This window comes from Salvelinus namaycush, chromosome 29, assembly GCF_016432855.1.
Source record: "Salvelinus namaycush isolate Seneca chromosome 29, SaNama_1.0, whole genome shotgun sequence".
NCBI classification, from domain to species: Eukaryota; Metazoa; Chordata; class Actinopteri; order Salmoniformes; family Salmonidae; genus Salvelinus; species Salvelinus namaycush.
This window is the reverse complement of record NC_052335.1, coordinates 3,966,556-3,993,177: the sequence shown is the minus strand read 5'-3', so window position 1 is coordinate 3,993,177 and position 26,622 is coordinate 3,966,556. Positions and strand designations below refer to the sequence as shown.

The 26,622-nt window shown below is 45.7% G+C and overlaps 1 protein-coding gene across 1 annotated transcript in view; it reads left to right on the top strand.

The window, feature by feature from the left end:
- The window catches only part of LOC120023927 (fibronectin type III domain-containing protein 1-like), an 86,777-nt gene that overhangs the window by 10,811 nt on the left and 49,344 nt on the right, over nucleotides 1-26,622 (top strand). Inside the window, exons 2-9 of the mRNA XM_038968030.1 lie at nucleotides 288-482; nucleotides 2,877-2,963; nucleotides 5,308-5,376; nucleotides 12,448-12,729; nucleotides 12,885-12,983; nucleotides 19,774-19,891; nucleotides 20,179-20,366; nucleotides 20,980-21,087. Coding sequence (XP_038823958.1) covers nucleotides 288-482; nucleotides 2,877-2,963; nucleotides 5,308-5,376; nucleotides 12,448-12,729; nucleotides 12,885-12,983; nucleotides 19,774-19,891; nucleotides 20,179-20,366; nucleotides 20,980-21,087 — 1,146 coding nt within the window. The remainder of the gene's footprint in view (nucleotides 1-287; nucleotides 483-2,876; nucleotides 2,964-5,307; nucleotides 5,377-12,447; nucleotides 12,730-12,884; nucleotides 12,984-19,773; nucleotides 19,892-20,178; nucleotides 20,367-20,979; nucleotides 21,088-26,622) is intronic.

Sequence of the window (26,622 nt, the reverse complement as noted above, 5' to 3'; positions counted from 1 at the left end):
TGTTTGCAATAAATGCAGACAAAAAGAAGACAGACAAATAGCCCTCACTCTCACCGTTCCTCATCTGGTTTTCATTTCATTGATCAGCCCCTCCCCCTCATTCTTTGGAATATTTACCAACATTTAGTATTCTATAATGCTTTCATTTACTGAAGATTTTATGTTTTTGTGATGTGTGTGTGTGTGTGTGTGTGTGTGTGTGTGTGTGTGTGTGTGTGTGTGTGTGTGTGTGTGTGTGTGTGTGTGTGTGTGTGTGTGTGTGTGTGTGTGTGGTGTGTGTGTGTTAGCCGACAAGCCCCTGCGGCCGCGGAACGTGCAGCTGACGTTGGTGGACAAGGGCCTGAGGGTAAGCTGGGAACCTCCCAACGAGCTGGACGGTCGGCCGGTGGACCGCTACAACATTGGCTACGGCAAGTCCATGAGGACACTCCGCTTCATCAAGGTGGACAAGGACAGACGGTCCGAGGTACTGGAGGATGTAGGTAAGAGATGACAGAGAGAGTGGGAAGGGAGAGAGTGAGGAAGTGGGAGTGGGAAAGATGTAGAAAGAGAAAGTGGGAAAGAAGGAGAGAGTGGGAGAGATAAAGAAAGAGAGGAATAAGAAAGTTAAGGTGTGAGGGAGAGAGAGAGGGAGAGGGAGAGAGAGAAAGGACAATCAAAATCCATTGGACTCCCCAATTACTGACCAGGAGCTCTATAAGAAACTTCAGGCTCTCAAATTTAAAAAAGCATGCGGACCTGATGGCATCCTAAATGAGATTCTCAAACTCACTAGTGCAAAATGTCAATTGGCTATATTAAAACTGTTTAATTTGATCCTGAGTGTAGGTTATTTCCCTGACATCTGGAATCAAGGACTCATAACCCCAATCTTTAAAAACAGAGACAAATTTGACCCTAACAATTACAGAGGCATTTGTGTGAACAGTAACCTGGGGAAGGTTTTCTGTAGTATTATAAATGTAAAAGTTCTAAACTTCCTTAATAAGCACAATGTCTTGAGTAAAAGCCAAATTGGATTTATACCAAAACATCGCACAACTGATCATATTTACACCCTACACACCCTGATAGATAAACATGTCCACCAAAATAATACCAAAATATACGCTTGCTTAATCGACTTCCAAAAAGCATTTGATTCTGTTTGGCATACAGGACTGTTCTACAAAGTTATTGAAAGTGGTGTAGGGGGTAAAACATATGACATAATTAAACCAATGTATACTGGCAATACGTGCAGCATTAAAATTGGCAAGAAAAGAACAGAATTCTTTAACCAGGGGCGGGGCCTTCGTCAGGGTTGTAATCTGAGCCCTGCACTCTTCAATATTTACATCAACGAATTGGCCACTATTCTAGAAAAATCCTCAGCCCCTAAATGCCTAATCTTCGCAGATGACCTATGCCTGCTGTCACCCACAGCACATGGCCTACAGCAGAGCCTGGACCTGCTAGAGCAGTACTGCCAGACCTGGGCCTTGGCAGTAAACCCCAAAAATACTAAAATAATGATTTTCCAGAGAAGATCCAGATCTCAGGGAATTAGACCAAAGTTCTCAATTGGTACAAAATATATAGAGTACTGCACACACTACAATTACTTAGGTTTAAAAATAAGCTCAACTGGACACCTTAATGAGGCAGTGAATGAACTGAGAGAGAAAGCATGCAGGGCATTCTACGCCATTAAAAAGCAAATTCAAATGGGAATACCTATTAAAATTTGGCTAAAACTAATTGAATATGTCATTGAACCAATTGCACTTTAAGGCAGCGAGGTGTGGGGTCCACTTGCAAAACAAGATTTCATCAAATGGGACAAACACCCTATTGAAACCCTGCATGCAGAGTTCTGTAAGATTCTCCTATATGTGCAGAGGAAATCTACAAACAATGCATGCAGGGCAGAATTAGGCCAATATCCACGAATAATAAAAACTCAAAAAAGAGCAATTAAGTTTTGGAAACATCTAAAATACAGTGACCCCCTCTCATATCACTACCAAGCCCTGCAATGCCATGAACTGAGCAAAGAAAATAGTTCACAAACCTGTTCTACTAACACACTGAAGCCTCAGGACCAGAACATCCAATCAATCAGGATAAACCAAATTACAACACAGTCAAAACAAAACTATATTGCTTATTGGGAAACACAAGCACAAACACAAAGCAAAATGCAGTGCTATCTGGCCCTAAATCGACAGTACACTGTGGCTAAATATTTGACCATGGTTACTGATCAAAACCTTAGAAAAACCTTGACAAAGTACAGCCTCAGTGAGCACAGCCTTGCCATTGAGAAGGGTAGACACAGGAAAACCTGGCTCCCTGTAGAGGAAAGGCTGTGCAACCACTGCACAACAGCAGAACCTGAGACGAAGCTGCATTTCCTGACAAAATGTCAAAAATATAAAACAATTAGAGAGTGTAATTTCCCCAAATTTGAAACCCTTATTCAAGGTGTCCTTTTCGGGGAGGACGCAGAGAGCTGTGGGTTGGCAGCGCACTACATTGCTGCCTGCCATAAGTTGAGGGATAGTGTCTGACAAACCAATCAACCTGCACATGTACTCTACTGTATGCTTATTGTTATTGTTGAATGTATGGTTATTTTGACACTTGGTTATTGTTGAGAGAGAGAGAGAGAGAGAGAGAGAGAGAGAGAGAGAGAGAGAGAGAGAGAGAGAGAGAGAGAGAGAGAGAGAGAGAGAGAGAGAGAGAGAGAGAGAGAGAGAGAGAGAGAGAGAGAGAGAGAGAGAGAGAGAGAGAGAGAGAGAGAGAGAGAGAGAGAGAGAGAGAGAGAGAGAGAGAGAGAGAGAGAGAGAGAGAGAGAGAGAGAACATGTGACTAAACTACGGAGTGTGTTTCAGAGCCCGGAGTTCTGCACTTTCTCAAGATGAGTGCCGAGAACAAGGAGGGGATAAGCAAACCTGTGTACAGAGCAGAGACGCCAGGAGGTGAGGTGTGTGTGCGTGCGTGCGCGTGTGAGCAGTATGTGTTCCACTGTAAACCAGAAGATTGGAGATGCATTTCAACGCATGTTGTTAAACGTGTACTTTGGGCTAACAGTGCATTTACAGTCACAACAAACCCCAACTGAAACATAAGCACTGAGAGGCAACATCAGCATAGTTATTTTAGATTTTTACTGGGCATTATTTTTAGGGCTTTACGGGTTTCTCTGGTTATTCTTAATATCACCTTATAAAACCCAATTCAAGACATTAAGTTTTTATACACACAGGCAGCAGCAGTTGCTGCAGTATAAAACCTACCAAGCCTGCTTTTGTCATTATTTCATTTTCCTCTGAGCTTGGAGCTTGGCATCACAGGGCTATACTTCATCAGCAGCCAACCCTAGTTTTCCACTTCCAAACTCAGCCTCGGTCCAATAACCCAAACCCCTGTGTTGTGGTCAATCTCTGTCTGTCTGTCTGTCTGTCTGTCTGTCTGTCTGTCTGTCTGTCTGTCTGTCTGTCTGTCTGTCTGTCTGTCTGTCTGTCTGTCTGTCTGTCTGTCTGTCTGTCTGTCTGTCTGTCTGTCTGTCTGTCTGTCTGTCTGTCTGTCTGTCTGTCTGTCTGTCTGTCTGTCTGTCTGCCTGTCTGTCTGTCTGTCTGTCCATTAAATGAACATCAAATTGATCAAAAATAAAGTGTAGACATTGTTCATGTTGTAAATGAGCTACAGTTACAGCTGAAAACTGTTGTGCTGATTAAAGAAGCAATTAAACTGGCCTTCTTTAGACTAGTTGAGTATCAGAATAGAAAGAGGAGATGCAAAGAAAACGCAATATCTCAGAAAGGGCAAATAAAAACTGGCCAATACAGACTGGCCAATAAAAATAAAATATTAAGATGGGCAAAAGAACACAGACACTGGACGGGGGAACTCTGCCCAGAAGGCCAGCATCCCGGAGTTGCCTCTTCACTTGTACTATTTAATGAAGCTGCCAGTTGAGGACTTGTGAGGTGTCTATTTCTCAAACTAGACACTCTAATGTACTTGTCCTCTTGCTCAGTTGTGTACCGGGGCCTCCCACTCCTCTTAATATTCTGGTTAGAGCCAGTTTGCTCTGTTCCGTGAAGGGAGTAGTACACAGCGTTGTACGAGATCTTCAGTTTCTTGGCAATTTCTCGCATGGAATAGCCTTCATTTCTCAGAACAAGAATAGACTGACGAGTTTCAGAAGAAAGTACTCTGTTTCTGGCCATTTTGAGCCTGTAATCGAACCCACAAATGCTGATGCTCCAGATACTCAACTAATCTAAAGAAGGCCAGTTTTTTTGCTTCTTTAATCAGAAAAACAATTTTCAGCTGTGCTAAGATAATTGCAAAAGGGTTTTCTAATGATCAATTATCCTTTTAAAATGATAAACTTGTATTAGCTAAAACAACGTGCCATTGGAACACAGGAGTGATGTTTGCTGATACTGGGCCTCAATACGCCTATGTAGATATTCCATTAAAAATCAGCCGTTTCCAGCGACAATAGTCATTTACAACATTAGCAATGTCTACACTGTATTTCTGATCAATTTGATGTTATTTTAATGGACAAAAAAAGTGCTTTTCTTTCAAAAACAAGGACATTTCTAAGTGACCCCAAACTTTTGAACAGTAGTGTATGTCTGGATGTGTGTGTGTGTGTGTGTCGTGTTGTGGTCCCAGCGGTCTATCCAACACCATTCACCATAAATCAGTGCAAACACTTGTGTGTGTGCGCATGTGCGCACGCGCGCGTGTGTGAGACGATGTGCTCCTTGCAAATCGATCTGTTCCCACAGCATGCCAGCAGCATTAATCATCGTAAATAACACCACATTGCTTCTGCATCATTAATGTGTCTGGCCAGACTTAGCGCTCTATTATAGCAACATGTCCATAATATCACTTACGGATGGAGAGGAAGAGAGACAGAGAGAGAGGGAGAGTTAGAGAGCGAGACAGGAGTGAGATGGAGATGGGGAGAAACAGAGAGAGAGCGAGAGAGTGTGACAACTTGACTGAAATGTCTGTAACAATAGCATCATACTTTCCAGCACTAATAGAAAGCATATTTTATCACATCTTTGCACTCCCTGATGAAGGCCATGTAGCCGAAACGCATCAGAGTTTTTCAACTTTGCTTCCATTGAACATGCCATACAAGTAAAGGCATTTCAATTCATTATATGAAGGACCTTCTTTCCTTTAGCTCACCTGTATTTGTTCGACCTGTGTGAAGTCTACAGTACTTGTATGGATGTTTACTTGTTCTAAGTTGACCCTTGGTTTACCTGTGTATGTTTACCTGTTCCCCAGGTGGTGAATTGGTCAAACTGGATGGCTTCGCAGTGGTGGACGGGGCACCTGTTAACGCATCCTCTCCAGGTAACACCAAAATGGATGTTGTTCCTTCGCATTTTAGTCTTAGAAGTTAAACAATCCTAAGCAGTTCCATTACAAAGGCAAGTGTAAAATTTCAGCTGTCATCGCAGAGTTAAAAATATATCCCTTCTCTGTGATGATTAATCCTAATGTTATGACTCTGGTAGACAGAGAAACAGCCCAGTGGGTCTATCTAACCGAACCAATGGTATGTCTGTCCTGGCCTGGCCCGTAGCACATTGGATCCCCAGGCTTCAGGAAACACAGAGGCTGATATCTGGCGATCGGAGGATTGTTGAGTCGATGCTCCAGACATCTGCAGGCTGTAGCCCAAGCCAAATTATGCGCAGGACCACTTTTGAGAGAGATAGAGAGCGAAAGAGAGACAGACAGACAGATAAAAGGAACTAAAAATCAGCTGGATGAAACCAAATTGGGACATCTCTTAGTCTGCTCTCTGCAGGAGCGCTTTCTCTCTATGTACAGACAGACAGAGTGGTGCAGAGAGAGATATAGAAATAGACAAGATAGGATTACTCGTTTCAATGCTCCAACAGTGAAGAGGCGACTCCGGGATGCTGACCTTCTAGGCGGAGTTGCAAAGAAAAGGGTGGCTAATTTGAAGAATCTCAAATTTGTAATACTTTTTTGGTTACTACATGATTCCATATGTGTTGTTTCATAGTTTTGATGTCTTCACTATTATTCTACAATGTAGAAAATAGTAAAAATAAAGACAAACCCTTGAATGAGTAGGTGTGTCAACTTTTGACTGGTACTGTACACAAATAACTATCAATAGAAAACAGGTCAAATTAAACGAAGTGCAGCTAGTTTGCTGTCTTTCCAGCTTTAGTGATTATGTACAAAGTGATTGTGTTAGCTGTGTTGTTGGCTAGCTACTCTGAACAAGAGAACACAATTTTCTACGCCAGGCGAAATTACGTATCATTAGCTTATTGTTATGGATGTGTCCAAATAAATGTCACTAAAAAACAAACGCAAATGCAGCTACTGTTGCTGTTATTCTGGCTGCACTGTTTGACCTGACTGTAAGTTAGCTGTAGTTGGCTAGCTAGCAGGCAAGGGATAAGAACGTTGCCAGCCAGTATGGCAATGGAACATTTAGAATGAACAACTGGTTCACGTCCATAGATACAGAACATAAAGACTGAATGCCTGGGTCGCATCTCTTGCAACCGAAACGATCAGCCGGCTGGGTAGCAACCTTAGATTTGTGTCGGGACTATATCTTGTGGATGGATGAAATAGTATGAAGAAATTAATCGAAAAAAGTTAATGAAAATATGTTAATCATTTTTTGAATATGTTGGTAACCCGTTGTATAAAAGTGATAATGTCCTCGAAGCCGGTGTTTGAAGGATATATTGGTACGGATTCCGGCCTTCGACTTCTTTTCGGGCCTAACAACAACGGTGCCAACATGTCCTCCAAACACCAACTTCGAGCGCATTATCACTTCAATGTATTTGTCTCTTGTAGAATTGACTTACTTGCTGGAACTTGATGTGCACCAGATTAGCCTAGAACTCACTGAAATAGTGTGATGTTAGTGGAGAAGTGATGGAGGGAGTTTTGTGTGTTTTCTGCCCAAGGCAGAAACGCAGCCCACTCCCCTGGACGATCCTGACAGTATCTACGAAGGTACCTACCCAGTTCCTGATTTACTCTTTCCATTTGCCTATTTGATTGGGGACGGTACCCAGAAGTGAGGCTGACCGTGACCCCCCGTCGTTCCATGAAGGCCTTCCAGACACAGGAGGTGAACTGAGGACCACGGTCAGACACAATGTCCGAGAAGAGAGACATGAGAGAAGAGAGCCTCCATTGTCTGCATGGCCGGAGGGAGACCTAGCAGAGGAATCAAATCAAATGAAATGTATTTATATAGCCCTTCTTACATCAGCTGATATCTCAAAGTGCTATACAGAAATCCAGCCTAAAACCCCAAACAGCAAGCAATGCAGGTGTAGAAGCACGGTGGCTAGGAAAAACTCCCTAGAAAGGCCCAAACCTAGAAAGAAACCTAGAGAGGAACCAGGTTATGAGGGGTGGCCAGTCCTCTTCTGGCTGTGCCGGGTGGAGATTATAGCAGAACATGGCCAAGATGTTCAAATGTTCATAAATGACCAGCATGGTCAAATAATAATAATCACAGTGGTTGTCGAGTGAAAGTTAACATTATGTTTTCGAATGACATCCCCAAGAGGTAAAATATATAGTGAAAACAATAGTGGTCTCAAAACGGAACCTTGAGGAACACCGAAATTTACAGTTGATTTGTCAGAGGACAAACCATTCAAGGAGACAAACTGATATCTGTCCGACAGATAAGATCTAAACCAGGCCAGAACTTGTCCGTGTAGACCAATTTGGGTTTCCAATCTCTCCAAAAGAATGTGGTGATCGATGGTATCAAAAGCAGCACTAAGGTCTAGGAGCACGAGGACAGATGCAGAGCCTCGATCTGACGCCATTAAAAGGTAACTTACCACCTTCACAAGTGCAGTCTCAGTGCTATGATGGGGTCTAAAACCAGACTGAAGCATTTCGTATACATTGTTTGTCTTCAGGAAGGCAGTGAGTTGCTGCGCAACAGCTTTTTCAATTTTTTTTGAGAGGAATGGGAGATTCGATATAGGCCGATAGTTTTATATATTTTCTGGGTCAAGGTTTGGCTTTTTCAAGAGAGGCTTTATTACTGCCACTTTTAGTGAGTTTGGTACACACCTGGTGGATAGAGAGCCGTTTATTATGTTCAACATAGGAGGGCCAAGCACAGGAAGCAGCTCTTTCAGTAGTTTAGTTGGAATAGGGTCCAGTATGCAGCTTGAAGGTTTAGATGCCATGATTATTTTCATCATTGTGTCAAGAGATATAGTACTCAAACACTTGAGTGTCTGCCTTGATCCTAGGTCCTGGCAGAGTTGTGCAGACTCAGGACAACTGAGCTTTGTAGGAATACGCAGGTTTAAAGAGGAGTCCATAATTTCCTTTCTAATGATCATGATCATTTCCTCAAAGCTGTTCATGAATTTATTACTGCTGAAGTGAAAGCCATCCTCTCTTGGGGAATGCTGCTTTTTAGTTAGCTTTGCGACAGTATCAAAAATACATTTCGGATTGTTCTTATTTTCCAGCAGTGAGGGCTCTTCGATACTGCACGGTACTGTCTTTCCAAGCTAGTCGGAAGACTTCCAGTTCGGTGTGACGCCATTTCCGTTCCAATTTTCTGGAAGCTTGCTTCAGAGCTCGAGTATTTTCTGTATACCAGGGAGCTAGTTTCTTCTGACAAATGTTTTTAGTTTTTAGGGGTGCAACTGCATCTAGGGTATTGCGCAAGTTTAAATTTAGTTCCTCAGTTAGGTGATTAACTGATTTTTGTCCTCTGACGTCCTTGGGTAGGCAGAGGGAGTCTGTAAGGAATCAAACGACAGGCTTTGGAGAACCGGTCCAAAACAACAAGGATGGTGGTGTGCCCCTCAGAGGGGGGAAGGTCTGTAACAAAGTCCAGATGGGACCAGGGTCGTTGTGGAACCGGCAACATGTGGAGTTTGCCATAGGTGGAGGTGTCTCGGTGTCTTGCTTTGTGCGTAGGTGGAGCAGGCAGATACGTAAACCCGGATGTCCTGGGCCAAGGTGGGCCACCAGACAGTCGATAGTACGGGCTATACCTGGGTGCCCCGACACAGGTATTGTGTGTGCCCAGGGGAGGAGACGGTCCCGCATATCACAGGGCATGTAGGTACGCCCTTCAGGACAGTGGGCAGGTGAGCCACAATGCGGGACAGAGGAATAATAGGTGTCACTTTCTCCCTCCGATCCTCTGTGTCATGCACCCGGGACAACGCATCTGCCTTGATGTTCTTAGATTCTGGCCGGTAGGAGAGGGTAAAGTCAAACCTGGCGAAGAATAGGGCCCACCTGGTCTGATACGGGTTCAGCCGCTGCTCGAATATACTCGAGGTTCCGGTGGTCCGTCCAAACAAGGAATGGGTGTTGAGCACCCTCCAGACAGTGCTGCCATGTATTCAGCGTCTTCTTGACGGCCAGCAACTCACGATCCCCCATATCCTGGGGTTATGCAACTGTAACCAGGGGAAACCTAAAACTACGGGGTGTGCAGGAGAGTCTAAGATGAGGAAAGTGATGCGTTCATGGTGGTTGTGAGCAACTGTTAGGGAAATGGGAATCGTGGTCTGGCACACCAGTCCTGTTCCTAGGGGACGGTTGTTTAGGGCCTGGACTGGGATAGGGGGTTGAGGAGGGACAAGAGGACAAGAGGAATGCGTAAGAATGAGGCCACGGACCGGTCTAGGAAATTTCCTGCAGAACCCAGAGTCCACTAGGGCAAGACTCAGTGGAGGGCCAGGTTAGTCCGGGAAAGTGTCAGGAAGGAGGACGGGCTGGGGGGACAGAGAGGAGCAAGCCACATCCACGCCTACTTGGGAAGGTGTAGGAGCGTTCCTCGGCCTGTCGCTTCCTCGTCTGGTTCTTTTTCTAGGACAGGTGTTCCAGGGGTGGTCCGACTCCCCACAGTAGGAGCAGAGACCCTGTTGACGGTGGCGTTGACGTTCCTCTGGGGGAAGGTGCGTTGTGCCCACCTCCATTTGCTCGCTGGAGGTTCCTGGGAGAGACCCGAATCCCCGGGATGGGCGCTGACGGGCACGCAGGAGATTATCCAGGCGGATGGGAATGGCGATGAGCTGATCCAGCATGAGGTCCTCATCGCGACGAGCCAGCTCGGTCTGGATGTCTGCCTGTAGCCCGCTGTGAAAAACCGTCAACAGGGCCTGGTCGTTCCAGCCAGTGAACGCAGCCACCGTCCGGAAATCCAGAGTGTACTCAGACGCTGTCCTGGACCCCTGGCGTAGAAGGAGGAGATGCTCACCTCCCTCTCGGCCCTCTGTAGGGTGGTCAAAAACGTCACGGAAGAGTTGAGTGAAGCGCTCATATGACTGCACTTCTGGACCGTCCCTCTCCCAGACAACGTGCACCCACTCCAGAGCCCTGCCTGTCAGCATCGAGAACACCAAGCCCACCTCTCCGGGGCTGTCCCGGCATGACGGGAAAAGTGGAGGTCACACTGCAGGAGAAACCCCCTACAGTGAGCTGGGGTGCCGTCAAACCGCTCCGGGAGGGGTAGGAGGACGTTGCTGATCAGACCAGGTGATGTAGATGGTGGTGGGGTGGCTGGATCGACCGGGGCGGCTGGGAAGTTGGTGGTGTAGCCTGCAGCTGGCTTATGGTCCGGAGCACCTAGTCCATGGCAGTCCCGAGGTGCTCCAGGCACGAGTCGTGGTATAGGAGCTTCTATAGCGGAGAGGTTGGGATGTCCTGCTGCTTTCTGTTCTGTTGGGTTGGTCATTCTGTCACAAGTGTAGAGAGGAGTAGGCAGGAGGCACTCGCAGGTTTAGAACTACTGAGTTTATTAAAGCACTAATATATAAAAGCAGGACGAAACCCAAAGTGCTAAATAATAAAGTACTCAGGACCGACAAAGACAAATGACAGAGGGAGTTTTATACAGTGATAGAGTGAGGATTGGAACCAGGCGTGCGTAATGATGACGAGACAAGTCCAGAGTTGATGAGTGAAGGGCGTTTGCCAGCAGCAGGTTCGGTAGCAGCTAGCAGGCCGGCGATGCCGAACTCCTGAGCGAAGGCTGGTGTGACAGTTGTTTAGCTGGCGGATGAACAAGAAACAGATGGGAACGCAAAGCGCCCTACTGAAATGGCCACTATACCATTGGAAATTGGAAATAAAACGTTTGAATGTAAATAAGTGCTTTTTTATTTAGTAGTTAGGATGAATGCAACTCAAAGAGCTAGAATTGACACACTTGTTTAATTTGGGAGGAACTTGTTCTAATTGATTTGAAACATGATTACCTGAATACATCTTGTCAATTTCTAATGGTTATTTCTCAATTAAGTTGTGTTTCAATAACACAATTTAATTAAGTATATCTGTATTAATATTTTCATGTAAAAATAATATGTTTTCATTAGCTGTAACTACTCACAAAAATGGAATTAATCAGATCCAAAGATCTTTTTTTGTGTGTAGTAAACTTGCATTGTACCAGACAGAGCTCCACTTAGCTGTGCTGCCAGGGCCAAGGAGGAAAAGAGAGTGGAAAGGTGAATAGAGCAGGGAGGGCTAGGAAAGAAAGGAGAGAGAAGAAGAGAGAGAATGGGAGAGATCTCTCCAGGTCAGCAAACCCTCTGACATACAGACTTTGTCGTGTCAGGACCTCTTGTCCTATCCTCCTTTAATCCCAACTCCTATTACCTCTTATTTGATTCACTTCTCCTCTTCTCATATCTCCCTCACTGATCCAGCAGGTATTAATTCATGCAAGTCCACTGACTAACCCTGTCTGACCCTATCTTATGCCCACATCTACTCTGTCTGACTTGTCAGGACTGTATTAACCACTGCTGCATAGGAATACATTTACGCTGAGGGAAAGAAGACAGAGAGCCTTTCATCTGATAATGATTATGAGAGACAGAGGGATGAGAGATGAGGAGAAGGCAGGGAAATGTTTTTCATTATGTTGTCCGTGCTATCACTCGGCAAGCCAGCAAAGCAAGGGAGGGGAGGTGAAGACGGATGGGAGGATTGTCTGCCTGTCTGTCTGAGATGGCTGTCCAGGCTGGAGACAGACATCATGTGATTACACCAGGAAGTAAGAAGCAGGAAGTGGGAGCATTGGGGGACTACGTGGTCCCTGGTCCCTGTCTGTGTCCACGTTGTGACATCTCCCATGATTATAGTGTCTCAGAAACTTTAACGTGTTTAGATTATTGGAGAGGAAAGGCTTTTGGCAAAGTAGGACATATGGGGAGTTTCCCTGAGTTCTCAATTTCATTTGAAACATTTCAAAACATAATTATGAGATGGAAAACTCATAGAAGTGATAATATATTTTCTTAAGACTTGGTACTGGCCCTTACACAGTTATCTCAGCATGTCAACCTGAGATACTGTACCTTATGGTCTTATCAGGGTCAGGTGAACCATGCTGTATTTTTCTCTCTCTTCCAGCTCGTCCATCTCCTACTCCAGACATGTGGCCCAGGGCTAACTCCCCTGTCAGGATCCCTGTGAGAACAGGAAGAGGATCAGTGGTTGATGGGGTGGTGCACCCGTCAGGCCTGACCTCCTCCAGGGGGCAGCGGATCCAGAGACCCCCCCAATCATCCTCCGGCCCTCGTCAGCCAGATAGGGCCAGGGCAGGGACACCCCTGCTGGACCAGAGGTCCCAACACCATCACCACCACACCCAGCCACAGGCTGACCAGAGAAACAGACACAACCCCAAACTAGGTAAGAGCGCCTGGATCTCTCTCACACCGGGTTTGCTCCTCATTTAGAATATTCTGGTGTGAACAGTATGTAGAGTGTGTGTAGTGTGTCCATCCATAATGTGTCCTAGTGTGTAAACGCTGGCCTATGTGTCTGGTATGTCCCTCTATTCGTAGCGTCTGAGTCCATCTATGTGGTATCACTGCAGGCACAGAGAGCCACGGGGCGGAGCGTGCCAAGCAACAGGGCCACCCTCACCAAAAAAACTCCCCCAGGTAGGCCTTATTACCACCTTATGACCACCTTATGAGCTTATATTTACGAGCCTTTATAACATCCTTAGAAGCCATTAAAATCATGCATATGTCACGTTCGGACCTTGGTTCCTTTTTTATGTCTTTATTTTAGTTTGGTCGGGCGTGAGTTGGGGTGGGCATTCTATGTTGTTTTTCTATGTTTTGTTCTGTATTTATATTTCTATGTGTTTGGCCTAGTATGGTTCTCAATCAGAGGCAGGTGTCAGTCGTTGTCTCTGATTGGGAGCCACATTTAGGTAGCCTGTTTTCTATTGTGTTTTGTGGGTGATTGTTTCCTGTGTTAGTGTTTGCACCATACGGTACTGTTTCGGTTTTCATTTATTCTCTTGTTCTTTTGTATTTTGTATTCATTCTCGATTAAATTATATTATGGATACGTACCACGGTGCATTTTGGTCCTCCTCTCCTTCCACCAACGAAAGCCGTTACAGCATAACTATGTCCAGTTGCGAGGAACTCATCTTCAGACAACACTCAAGCCACACGTTTTAGAGTTTTAAACCGTTTCAACCGCTCGACTGGCTGAGAATATACAGTAGCAATGTAAAAACAGACTACATATTTTTTGTCAATTCTTAATATGATAGAGTGCCTTCGGAAAGTATTCAGACCCCTTGAGTTTTTCAAAAGGTTGTTACATTACAACCTTATTATAAGTGGATTAAATAAATAAATATCCTCAGCAGTCTATACACAAAAACCCATAATGACATAGCAAAAACAGGTTTGTAGAAATGTTAGCAAATGTATAAAAAAATGGAAAACAGAAATACGTTATTTACATAATTATTCAGACCCTTTGCTATGAGACTCGAAATTTCTCAGCTGCATCCTGTTTCCACGGGTCATCCTTGAGATGTTTCTACAACTTGATTGGAGTCCACCTGAAGTAATTTCAATTGATTGGACATGATTTGGAAAGACACACACCTGTCTATATACAGTAAGGTCCCACAGCAAAAACCAAGCCATGAGGTCGAATTAATTGTCCATAGAGCTCAGAGACAGCATTCTGTCGAGGCACAGATCTGGGGAAGGGTACCAACACATTTCTGCAGCATTGAAGGTCCCCAAGAACACAGTAGCCTCCATCATTCTTAAATAGAAGAAGTTTGGAACCACCAAGACTCTTCCTAGAGCTGAACGCCAGGCCAAACTGAGCAATCGGGGGAAAAGGGCCTTGGTCAGGGAGGTGATCAAGAACCCGATGGTCAATGTGACAGTGCTCTGGAGTTCCTCTGTGGAGATGGAAGAACCTTCCAGAAGGACAACCATCTCTGCAGCACTCCACCAATCAGGCCTTTATGGTAGAGTGGCAAGACTGAAGCCACTCCTCAGTAAAAGGCACATGACAGCTTGCTTGGAGTTTGCCAAAAGGCACCTAAAGACTCTCAGACCATGAGAAACAAGATTATCTGGTCTGATGAAACCAAGATTGAACTCTTTGGCCTGAATGCCAAGCATCACATCTGGAGGAAACCTGGCACCATCCCTACGGTGAAGCATGGTGATGGCAGAATCATGCTGTGGGGATGTTTTTCATCGGTAGAGACTGGGAGTTTAGTCAGGATTCAGGCAAAGATGAACGGAGCAAAGTACAGAGAGATCCTTGATGGACCTAAGACTGGGGCGAATGTTCACCTTCCAAAAAGACAACGACTCTAAGCACACAGCCAGGACAATGCAGGAGTGGCTTTGGGACAAGTGAATGTTCTTGAGTGGCCCAGCCAGAGCCCGGACTTGAACCCGATCTAACATCTCTGGAGAGAGCTGTGCAGCAACACTCCCCTTCCATCCAGACAGAGCTTGAGAGGATCTGCAGAGAAGAATGGGAGAAACTCCCAAAATACAGGTGTGCCAAGCTTGTAGCGTCATACCCAAGAAGACTTGAGGCTGTAATCACTGCCAAAGGTTCTTCAACAAAGTACTGAGTAAAGGGTTTGAATACTGATGTAAATGTAATATTTCAGTTTTTTATTTTTTATAATTTAGCAAACATTTCTAAAAACCTGTTTATGCTTTGTCATTATGGGGTATTGTCTGTAGATTGATGAGGGGGGAAACAATTTAATACATTTTAGAATAAGGCTGTAACCTAACAAAATGTGGAAAAAGTCAAGGGGTCTGAATACTTTCAGAAGGCACTGTATCATAGGAAAACATCCTAACACGTTTTGGTAAAAATGTAAAATGTCACTAGCTTACTTTTTTTTCAGTACATTGCAGTCAATGGGGAAAGATATGTGGCACAGGGTTGATGTTTTTCTCAATACATTGCAGTCAATGTGAAAAGATGAGTGTAAAAAGGTTGACGTTTTTCTCGTTTATCTCATGTCTGTCGTCTCTCACTCTCTACCGCCTTTTAATCCCTCCTCATTTTCTTCTCTCTCCTTTCCCCTTTCACCTCCTCCACCCTCTCTCACCCTCTCCATCACTCTCCCCCTTCTCTTTCTCCCTCCTCCCCCCTCCATTATCTCTCCCTCCTTCTTTCCCTGCCTCCCCTTCCTCTCATCTGTCTCTCTCCCTCCTCTTTCCCACCTCTGTCTGTCTGTCTGTTGACTCTCTCTCTCCCCTCCCTCCTCTCTCTCCCTCTCCCTCCACTCTCTCCCACAGACAGGCAGACAGACAGACACAGACAGGCAGACAGGCAAGCAGACAGACAGGCAAGCAGACAGACAGACAGGCAGGCAGTTTGACAGACAGACAGACAGACAGACAGACAGACAGACAGACAGACAGACAGACAGACAGACAGACAGACAGACAGACAGACAGACAGGCAGGCAGGCAGGCAGGCAGGCAGGCAGGCAGGCAGGCAGGAAGAAAGAAAGACACAGAGAGTTTCAAGTAAAAAAAATTGACCAATAGCCCCTTCAGAATTCCTTCAAGAATGCATAACAAGGCTCTTAGCTTCTTGAACTATAAAACCATTTCGTCCAATGGACTTCAAATTTCCTTTGCCGGGTCATGATGGTCCCCCTGTCACAAATATGTAACATTTGTGAAGATTATTCCTTTTTAACTCTTCGAAACTGCCCCTATGACCCCTAATAAAGTGACTTCTTGTAATCAGACAGACAGACAGAGAAACAGACAGGCAGACACAGACAGACATACAGACACAGACAGAAAGAAAGTCAGACAAACAGACACAGACACAGACAGACAGACAGACAGACAGACTGGCAGGCAGGCAAGCAGTTAGTCAGACAGACATATAGCTCTTGGTTCAGTCCAGACCTGACTGCCCTTGACCAGCACAAAAACATCCCGTGGCGTACTGCATTAGCATTGAATAGCCCCTGTGATATGCAACTTTTCAGGGAAGTTAGGAACCAATATACACAGCCAGTTAGGAAAGCAAAGGCTAGCTTTTTCAAACAGAAATTTCATCACGTAGCACTAACGTCAAAAAGTTCTGGGACACTGTAAAGTCCATGGAGAATAAGAGCACCTCCTCCCAGCTGCCCACTGCACTGAGGCTAAGAAACACTGTCACCACCGATAAATCCGCGATAATTGAGCATTTCAATATGCATTTTTCTACGGCTGGCCATGCTTTCCACCTGGCTACCCCTACCCCGGTCAACAGCCCTGCACCCCTCACTGCAACTTGCCCAAGCCTCCCCCATTTCTCCTTCACCCAAATCCAGATAGCTGATGTTCTGAAAGAGCTGCAAAATCTGGACCCCTACAAATCCGCTGGGCTAGACAATCTGGACCCTCTCTTTCTAAAATGACCCGCCGAAATTGTTGCAACCCCTATTACTAGCTTGTTCAACCTCTCTTTCGTATCGTCTGAGATCCCCAAAGATTGGAAAGCTGCCTCTTCAAAGGGGGAGACACTCTAGACCCAAACTGCTACAGACATATATCTATCCTACCCTGCCCTTTCTAAGGTCTTCGAAAGCCAAGTTAACAAACAGATACCGACCATTTCGAATCACACCGTACCTTCTCCGCTATGCAATCTGATTCCCGAGCTAGTCATGGGTGCACCTCAGCCACGCTCAAGGTCCTAAATGACATCATAACCGCCATCGATAAGAGACAATACTGTGCAGCTGTATTCATCGACCTGGCCAAGGCTTTCGACTCTGTCAATCACCACATTCTTATCGGCAGACTCAACAGCCTTGGTTTCTCAAATGACTGCCTCGCCTGGTTCACCAACTACTTCTCAGATAGAGTTCAGTGTGTCAAATCGGAGGGCCTGTTGTCCGGACCTCTGGCAGTCTCTATGGGGGTGCCACAGGGTTCAATCCTCGGGCCGACTCTTTTCTCTGTATACATCAATGATGTCGCTCTTGCTACTGGTGATTCTCTGATCCACCTCTGCGCAGACGACACCATTCTGTATACTTCTGGCCCTTCTTTGGACACTGTGTTAACTAACCTCCAGATGAGCTTCAATGCCATACAACTCTCCTTCCGTGGCCTCCAACTGCTCTTAAATGCAAGCAAAACTAAATGCATGCTCTTCAACCGATCACTGCACACACCTAACCACCCATCCAGCATCAATACTTCTGACTTAGAATATGTGGACAACTACAAATACCTAGGTGTCTGGTTAGACTGTAAACTCTCCTTCCAGACTCACATTAAGCATCTCCAATCCAAAATTACACCTAGAATCCGCTTCCTGTTTCGCAACAAAGCATCCTTCACTCATGCTGCCAAACATACCCTCGTAAAACTGACTATCCTACCGATCCTTGACTTCGGTGATGTCATCTACAAAATAGCTCCAACACTCTACTCAGCAAATTGGATGCAGTCTATCAGTGCCATCCGTTTTGTCACCAAAGCCCCATATACTACCCACCACTGCAACCGGTATGCTCTCGTTGGCTGGCCCTCGCTTCCTATCCATCGCCAAATCCACTGGCTCCAGGTCATCTATACGTCGTTGCTAGGTAAAGCCCCACCTTATCTCAGCTCACTGGTCACCATAGCAGCACCCACCCGCAGCACGCACTCCAGCAGGTATATTTCACTGGTCACCCCCAAAGCCAATTCCTCCTTTGGCCACCTTTCCTTCTAGCTCTCTACTGCTAATGACTGGAACGAACTGCAAAAGTCACTGAAGCTGGAGACTCATGTCTCCCTCACTAGCTTTAAGCACCAGCTGCCTGTCACGCCCTGACCTGAGATATCTCTGTTTTCTTTATATTTTGGTTAGGTCAGGGTGTGACTAGGGTGGGTACGTTAGTTTTTGTATTGTCTAGAGTTTTTTGTAAGTCTAGGGTTTTTGTAGGTCTAGGTATTTGTATGTCTATGGTGGCCTGATATGGTTCCCAATCAGAGGCAGCTGTTTATCGTTGTCTCTGATTGGGGATCATATTTAGGTAGACATTTTCCTTTTGGTGTTCGTGGGTTTTGTTCTATGTTTAGTTGCCTGTATGCACTACTCATATTAGCTTCACGGTTCGTTTTGTTATTTTGTTCGTTTGTTCAGTGTTCATTCTTAAATAAAGAATAATGTATGCATACCACGCTGCACCTTGGTTCGATTCATACGACGAACGTGACACTGTCAGAGCAGCTCACAGATCACTGCACCTGTACATAGCCAATCTTTAAATAGCCCATCCACCTGCACATAGTCAATCTTTAAATAGCCCATCCAACTACCTCCAACTACCTCACCATATTGCTATTTATTTTATTTATTTTGTTCCTTTGCACCCCAGTATCTCTACTTGCACATTCATCTTCTGCACATCTATCACCCCAGTGTTTAATTTGCCATACTGTAATAATTTCGCCACTATGGCCTATTTATTGCCTCACCCCCCTTGTCCTACCTCCTTTGCACACACTGTATATAGACTTTCTCTATTGTATTATTGACTGTATGTTTGTTTATTCCATGTGTAACTCTGTGTTGTTGTTTGTGTCGCACTGGTTTGCTTTTCTTCAGTCTGTCTGTCTGCCTTTCTCCCTCTCTGTCTGTCTGTGAGTGGATCTGGCTGTCTTTTTGTCTGTCTGAGTGTTTCACCAATTTACCCATCGCAGCTCTATCACCAACCTTTTTACCTTGAAGGCAATGTATTGACTTGTGTGCCAATACCCTTGAAGCATATATATGTGTCAATATCCTGTCTGTGGAGGTGGGAGAATGGAGAGAGAGGTGGAGGTGGGAGAGAGAGGATGGAGAGAGGGAGAGGGAGAAAAAGATTAGAGGGAGGTGGGAAAGAAGGCGGGAGATAGAATGGAGGGGGGAGGAGGGAGAGAGAACGAGAAAAACGGGAAGGAGAGGGTGAAGGAGGGAGGGGATAAAGAGAGAGAAAGAGAGAAAGGAGGGAGGAAAAGATAGAACAGAGAGAGGGAGAGAGAGGAAGGTGTCATGTCTGTGATCCCTTTCTCCATTTGTCCATATTGTGATGCAAATCATGCCCGATTGAATGCAATTTATTTACTTAGGCATCAACCCTGTGACTCTCATCTTGTCCCATTGACTGCATTGACATAAGACTCAATTGGTTGACACTTATCTTTTCCCATTTACTGGTATGTATTAACATACGCATCAACCCTGTGACACTCATCTTGTCCCATTGACTGCAATGTATTGAGATAAACGTCAACCCTGTGACACTCATTCTTTCCCATTCTCTGAATTGTATTGAGAAAAACAACAGCTGCTGTAATATTTGACCTTTTCAGGCTGATAATTGGCTGCAATTCTACTTAGACCTGCAGCCCTCTAGACCATGTTTATTGTTATTTGTTCCCCATGCAGAGCCTGAGGAGTATGAGGCCAAAGACATCGGTGTGAGGGTCATGTCCCCTCAGTCTGTCCTCATCAGCTGGGTGGACCCGGCCATCGAGATGGAGAAGGTCCTACCTGGTGGCTCCAGGTGAGAGTGGGCTCGTGCGTGTGCGTGTGTCTGTGAGAGAGAGAGAGAGAGAGAGAGAGAGAGAGAGAGAGAGAGAGAGAGAGAGAGAGAGAGAGAGAGAGAGAGAGAGAGAGAGAGAGAGAGAGAGAGAGAGAGAGAGAGAGAGAGAGAGAGAGAGAGAGAGAGAGAGAGAGAGAGAGAGAGAGAGAGAGAGAGAGAGAGAGAGAGAGAGAGAGAGAGAGAGAGAGAGAGAGAGAGAGAGAGAGAGAGAGAGAGAGAGAATATGTAATGTCTCTTCCTCTCTCCAGACACTACACAGTGAAGTACAGGGAAAAGGGTGAGTCTGCTCGATGGGAGTACAAGGAGACCAACCAGAGGAGGCTGCTGGTAGATACCCTGTCAGCTGATGGGATGTACGAGTTCTCCGTCCGAATCTCCCAGGGAGACAACCACAGCAAGTGGAGCGTGTCCGTGTTCCAGAGGACCCCAGAATCTGGTAGGTTGTCTTACTGCCTGTCTGAAAATATAAGATAAACCCAAGTCTTACATGTAAATTCCCATTTTTTAAGAGAGTAAATGGCATCCTACAGTGTCATAAAAACGAAAGATTTCGGGATTAAATCATAGTTCTAACCGGTTTTGGTGTTCATTCATATTTCATTCAGATTGTTCCCTTCAATCAATCCTTCATGGAAACCTCTGCCATAATTCAGCACAGTTAACGTCTCACTCTCATCCTCCCCTTACTGTTGCTGTATACCGGAGTCATACAGTATATTTGGCTGCTCTGTCATGAGTGTAGCATTTGTATTGTGCCATAGCTGCTTCTGACTGAATAAGTAAAGGTTCAGGGAGATGTCAGCGTTTTCAGCCTGGCTGGCTCCGACTTGGAGCTCTAATCTAAATTTCCTTAGAGGATCTCTGGGTTTTATTCTCTGGAAATCTATAACAGGATGTGAATTTTTCCCTATTTGAACCCCATTGGCAGGAGAAACACTACTGTTGCTGTTACAGCGTCTTTCCTTCTGTTCTCCTTGCTCCTGTTTTCTCTCTCGGGACTCATTATTTCTCCTCCTTTTTCCATCCCTTTTTTCCTATGTGTTCTTAAGCTCCCTCTGGTCCTCCGGAGAACTTTGATGTGAAGCCACTGAGAGGGAAGGGAACCGCTGTCACGGCGACCTGGGACCCACCTGAGGAACCCAACGGGAGGATACGAGGTCAGAACATGAGAACATTCGGAGATTGCTTCACTGTATCTCTCTTATTAATCGACCACATAATATATAGTATATATGTAAAAGACAAATAAACATTGCCCTTTTTTTTCTTCTTGGCCCAGCAAATCAAGCAGGCTAATCTCGGAGTTGAATTAGATGACACCACTTTGGGGATATTATTGTATGCAGATGATAGTGTCCTCCTTGCAGAGAGTGAGTTTGATTTGCAATGTATGTTGAACACTGTCAATCTCTGGTGTACCAAATGGAGATGAATGATTAACCAAGATAAAACCCAGATAATGCACTTTTTAAAAAAAGGGTACAGTAAGAGGTATTCATGGCTTCTCTTTTCGAACGATGCCCCTAAACTACACAAGCTCATATAAATACCTTGGTTTCCTTTTTGATGAATGTATGACCTTTGAAGAGGGTATAAAGTCTGTATCAGATTATGCAGGGAGAGCATTGGGGTCTGTTGTAAGTAAACTGAAAATCTGTAAAGACCATGACTATGGTATCTATTCACAGCTCTATAATTCATGTGTGTGTCCTATACTGAACTATGCTGCTGGAATCTGGGGTTTTACAAAATCCAAAACAGCAAACACTATTCAGAATAAAGCCAAAAAATATTTTTGGGGAGTGCATAAGTTTGCCCCAAGCCTTGCTATTCAAAGTGACATGGGTTGGAACCCAGTGAAATAAGACAGAGTGGTGAAATGATTAGGTTATGGAGTATACCAGAGGACAGAATAACAAACAGCTTTTTTAACTGGGATAAAACACACAACTACCCCTGGAGAAAGGAACTCAATTCCACATTTAAGCAAGCTGATCTACAACACATATTTCGAAACAAGTTACTATGCAATGTCAATATGATCAAACACAAGTTAACCCTAACCTACAAAGACAAATAGTCAACTGACATATGCCTAAAACCAAAACTCAGAACTCAGAACAACCAGATCAAAAACAGCCACAATCCAGAACCTTATATCACCTTTCACTTAACCAGAAATCAATGGTCCTTGTGTGCTCAGCTGAGAACCGGGATAGTGCCTCTGGCAATTGAAGTAGGTAGGTTCAATGCCATAGATGAAGAAGAGTGACTATGTACAGTCTGTGATTTAGGAGAGGTAGAGAATGAACTGCACTTTTTATTTTATAGTACTATATAATTTGAGAGCTATACTGTTTGATACAATTTTTCTGGATTAGAGATGAAGAAAAACTTGAATGGCTATTTTAGCAAAGATGGTTGTAAATTTTAGCTCCAAAGCTTGGAAGATGCAACAAGACATATTATATACTTAAAAGGTTTTTGTTTTGTTTTGTTTTCTCAATTGTCTGTCATTGCCGTATGAACGTATGTTTCTACTGTATATACACTGAGTATACAAAACATTAAGAACACCTGCAGCTTCATTAAATAGTACCCGCAAAACACCAGTCTCATCGTCAACAGTGAAGAGGCGACTCTGGGATTACATTTACATTTAAGTCATTTAGCAGACGCTCTTATCCAGAGCGACTTACAAATTGGTGCATTCACCTTATGATATCCAGTGGAACAGCCACTTTACAATAGTGCATCTAAATCTTTTAAGGGGGGGGGGGGGGGGGGGGGGGTTAGAAGGATTACTTTATCCTATCCTAGGTATTCCTTAAAGAGGTGGGGTTTCAGGTGTCTCCGGAAGGTGGTGATTGACTCCGCTGACCTGGCGTCGTGAGGGAGTTTGTTCCACCATTGGGGTGCCAGAGCAGCGAACAGTTTTGACTGGGCTGAGCGGGAACTGTACTTCCTCAGAGGTAGGGAGGCGAGCAGGCCAGAGGTGGATGAACGCAGTGCCCTTGTTTGGGTGTAGGGCCTGATCAGAGCCTGAAGGTACGGAGGTGCCGTTCCCCTCACAGCTCCGTAGGCAAGCACCATGGTCTTGTAGCGGATGCGAGCTTCAACTGGAAGCCAGTGGAGAGAGCGGAGGAGCGGGGTGACGTGAGAGAACTTGGGAAGGTTGAACACCAGACGGGCTGCGGCGTTCTGGATGAGTTGTAGGGGTTTAATGGCACAGGCAGGGAGCCCAGCCAACAGCGAGTTGCAGTAATCCAGACGGGAGATGACAAGTGCCTGGATTAGGACCTGCGCCGCTTCCTGTGTGAGGCAGGGTCGTACTCTGCGAATGTTGTAGAGCATGAACCTACAGGAACGGGCCACCGCCTTGATGTTAGTTGAGAACGACAGGGTGTTGTCCAGGATCACGCCAAGGTTCTTAGCGCTCTGGGAGGAGGACACAATGGAGTTGTCAACCGTGATGGCGAGATCATGGAACGGGCAGTCCTTCCCCGGGAGGAAGAGCAGCTCCGTCTTGCCGAGGTTCAGCTTGAGGTGGTGATCCGTCATCCACACTGATATGTCTGCCAGACATGCAGAGATGCGATTCGCCACCTGGTTATCAGAAGGGGGAAAGGAGAAGATTAATTGTGTGTCGTCTGCATAGCAATGATAGGAGAGACCATGTGAGGTTATGACAGAGCCAAGTGACTTGGTGTATAGCGAGAATAGGAGAGGGCCTAGAACAGAGCCCTGGGGGACACCAGTGGTGAGAGCACGTGGTGAGGAGACAGATTCTCGCCACGCCACCTGGTAGGAGCGACCTGTCAGGTAGGACGCAATCCAAGCGTGGGCCGCGCCGGAGATGCCCAACTCGGAGAGGGTGGAGAGGAGGATCTGATGGTTCACAGTATCAAAGGCAGCCGATAGGTCTAGAAGGATGAGAGCAGAGGAGAGAGAGTTAGCTTTAGCAGTGCGGAGCGCCTCCGTGACACAGAGAAGAGCAGTCTCAGTTGAATGACTAGTCTTGAAACCTGACTGATTTGGATCAAGAAGGTCATTCTGAGAGAGATAGCAGGAGAGCTGGCCAAGGACGGCACGTTCAAGAGTTTTGGAGAGAAAAGAAAGAAGGGATACCGGTCTGTAGTTGTTGACATCGGAGGGATCGAGTGTAGGTTTTTTCAGGAGGGGTGCAACTCTCGCTCTCTTGAAGACGGAAGGGACGTAGCCAGCGGTCAAGGATGAGTTGATGAGCGAGGTGAGGTAAGGGAGAAGGTCTCCGGAAATGGTCTGGAGAAGAGAGGAGGGGATAGGGTCAAGCGGGCAGGTTGTTGGGCGGCTGGCCGTCACAAGACGCAAGATTTCATCTGGGGAGAGAGGGGAGAAAGAGGTCAAAGCACAGGGTAGGGCAGTGTGAGCAGAACCAGCGGTGTCGTTTGACTTAGCAAACGAGGATCGGATGTCGTCAACCTTCTTTTCAAAATGGTTGACGAAGTCATCCGCAGAGAGGGAGGAGGGGGGGGAGGGGGAGGAGGATTCAGGAGGGAGGAGAAGGTGGCAAAGAGCTTCCTAGGGTTAGAGGCAGATGCTTGGAATTTAGAGTGGTAGAAAGTGGCTTTAGCAGCAGAGACAGAAGAGGAAAATGTAGAGAGGAGGGAGTGAAAGGATGCCAGGTCCGCAGGGAGGCGAGTTCTCCTCCATTTCCGCTCGGCTGCCCGGAGCCCTGTTCTGTGAGCTCGCAATGAGTCGTCGAGCCACGGAGCAGGAGGGGAGGGCCGAGCCGGCCTGGAGGATAGGGGACATAGAGAGTCAAAGGATGCAGAAAGGGAGGAGAGGAGGGTTGAGGAGGCAGAATCAGGAGATAGGTTGGAGAAGGTTTGAGCAGAGGGAAGAGATGATAGGATGGAAGAGGAGAGAGTAGCGGGGGAGAGAGAGCGAAGGTTGGGACGGCGCGATACCATCCGAGTAGGGGCAGAGTGGGAAGTGTTGGATGAGAGCGAGAGGGAAAAGGATACAAGGTAGTGGTCGGAGACTTGGAGGGGAGTTGCAATGAGATTAGTGGAAGAACAGCATCTAGTAAAGATGAGGTCAAGCGTATTGCCTGCCTTGTGAGTAGGGGGGGAAGGTGAGAGGGTGAGGTCAAAAGAGGAGAGGAGTGGAAAGAGGGAGGCAGAGAGGAATGAGTCAAAGGTAGACGTGGGGAGGTTAGTCACCCAGAACTGTGAGAGGTGAGCCATCCTCAGGGAAGGAACTTATCAAGGCGTCAAGCTCATTGATGAACTCTCCAAGGGAACCTGGAGGGCGATAAATGATAAGGATGTTAAGCTTGAAAGGGCTGGTAACTGTGACAGCATGGAATTCAAAGGAGGCGATAGACAGATGGGTCAGGGGAGAAAGAGAGAATGTCCACTTGGGAGAGATGAGGATCCCAGTGCCACCACCCCGCTGACCAGAAGCTCTCGGGGTGTGCGAGAACACGTGGGCAGACGAGGAGAGAGCAGTAGGAGTAGCAGTGTTATCTGTGGTAATCCATGTTTCCGTCAGTGCCAAGAGGTCGAGGGACTGGAGGGAAGCATAGGCTGAGATGAACTCTGCCTTGTTGGCCGCAGATCGGCAGTTCCAGAGGCTGCCGGAGACCTGGAACTCCACGTGGGTCGTGCGCGCTGGGACCACCAGGTTAGGGTGGCAGCGGCCACGCGGTGTGAAGCGTTTGTATGGTCTGTGCAGAGAGGAGAGAACAGGGATAGGCAGACACATAGTTGACAGGCTACAGAAGAGGCTACGCTAATGCAAAGGAGATTGGAATGACAAGTGGACTACACGTCTCGAATGTTCAGAAAGTTAAGCTTACGTTGCAAAAATCTTATTGACTAAAATGATGCAGTACTGCTGGCTGGTGAAGTAGGCTAGCTAGCAGTGGCTGCGTTGTTGACTTTGTTTGAAAGTGTTGCTGGCTAGGTAGCCTCGATAACTGGCTAGGTAACCTCGATAACTGGCTAGATAATTACTCTAAACTACACAATTATCTTAGATACAAGGACAGCAAAGACAACTATGTAGCTAGCTAACACTACACTAATCAAATCGTTCCGTTGTACTGTTTCGGTAGAAGTTGGCTAGCTGGCTAGCTAGTAGTGTTGACAACGTTAGGACGGCGAAAATAGCTGGCTAGCTGACTTTGTTTGAAAGTGGAGCTGGCTAGGTAACCTCGATAACTGGCTAGATAATTACTCTAAACTACACAATTAGCTTAGATACAAAGACAGCAAAGACAACTATGTAGCTAGCTAACACTACACTAATCAAATCGTTCCGTTGTACTGTTTCGGTAGAAGTTGGCTAGCTGGCTAGCTAGCAGTGTTGACAGCGTTAGGACGGCGAAAATAGCTGGCTAGCTGACTTTGTTTGAAAGTGGAGCTGGCTAGGTAACCTCGATAACTGGCTAGATAATTACTCTAAACTACACAATTATCTTAGATACAAAGACAGCAAAGACAACTATGTAGCTAGCTAACACTACACTAATCAAATCGTTCCGTTGTAATGATTCGGTAGAAGTTGGCTAGCTGGCTAGCTAGCAGTGTTGACAACGTTAGAAGATTAGATAATTCGATAATAATCTAAACTACACAATTATCTTTGATACAAAGACGGCTATGTAGCTAGCTAAGAAAAAAGTGCTAAGATCAAACAAATCAAAC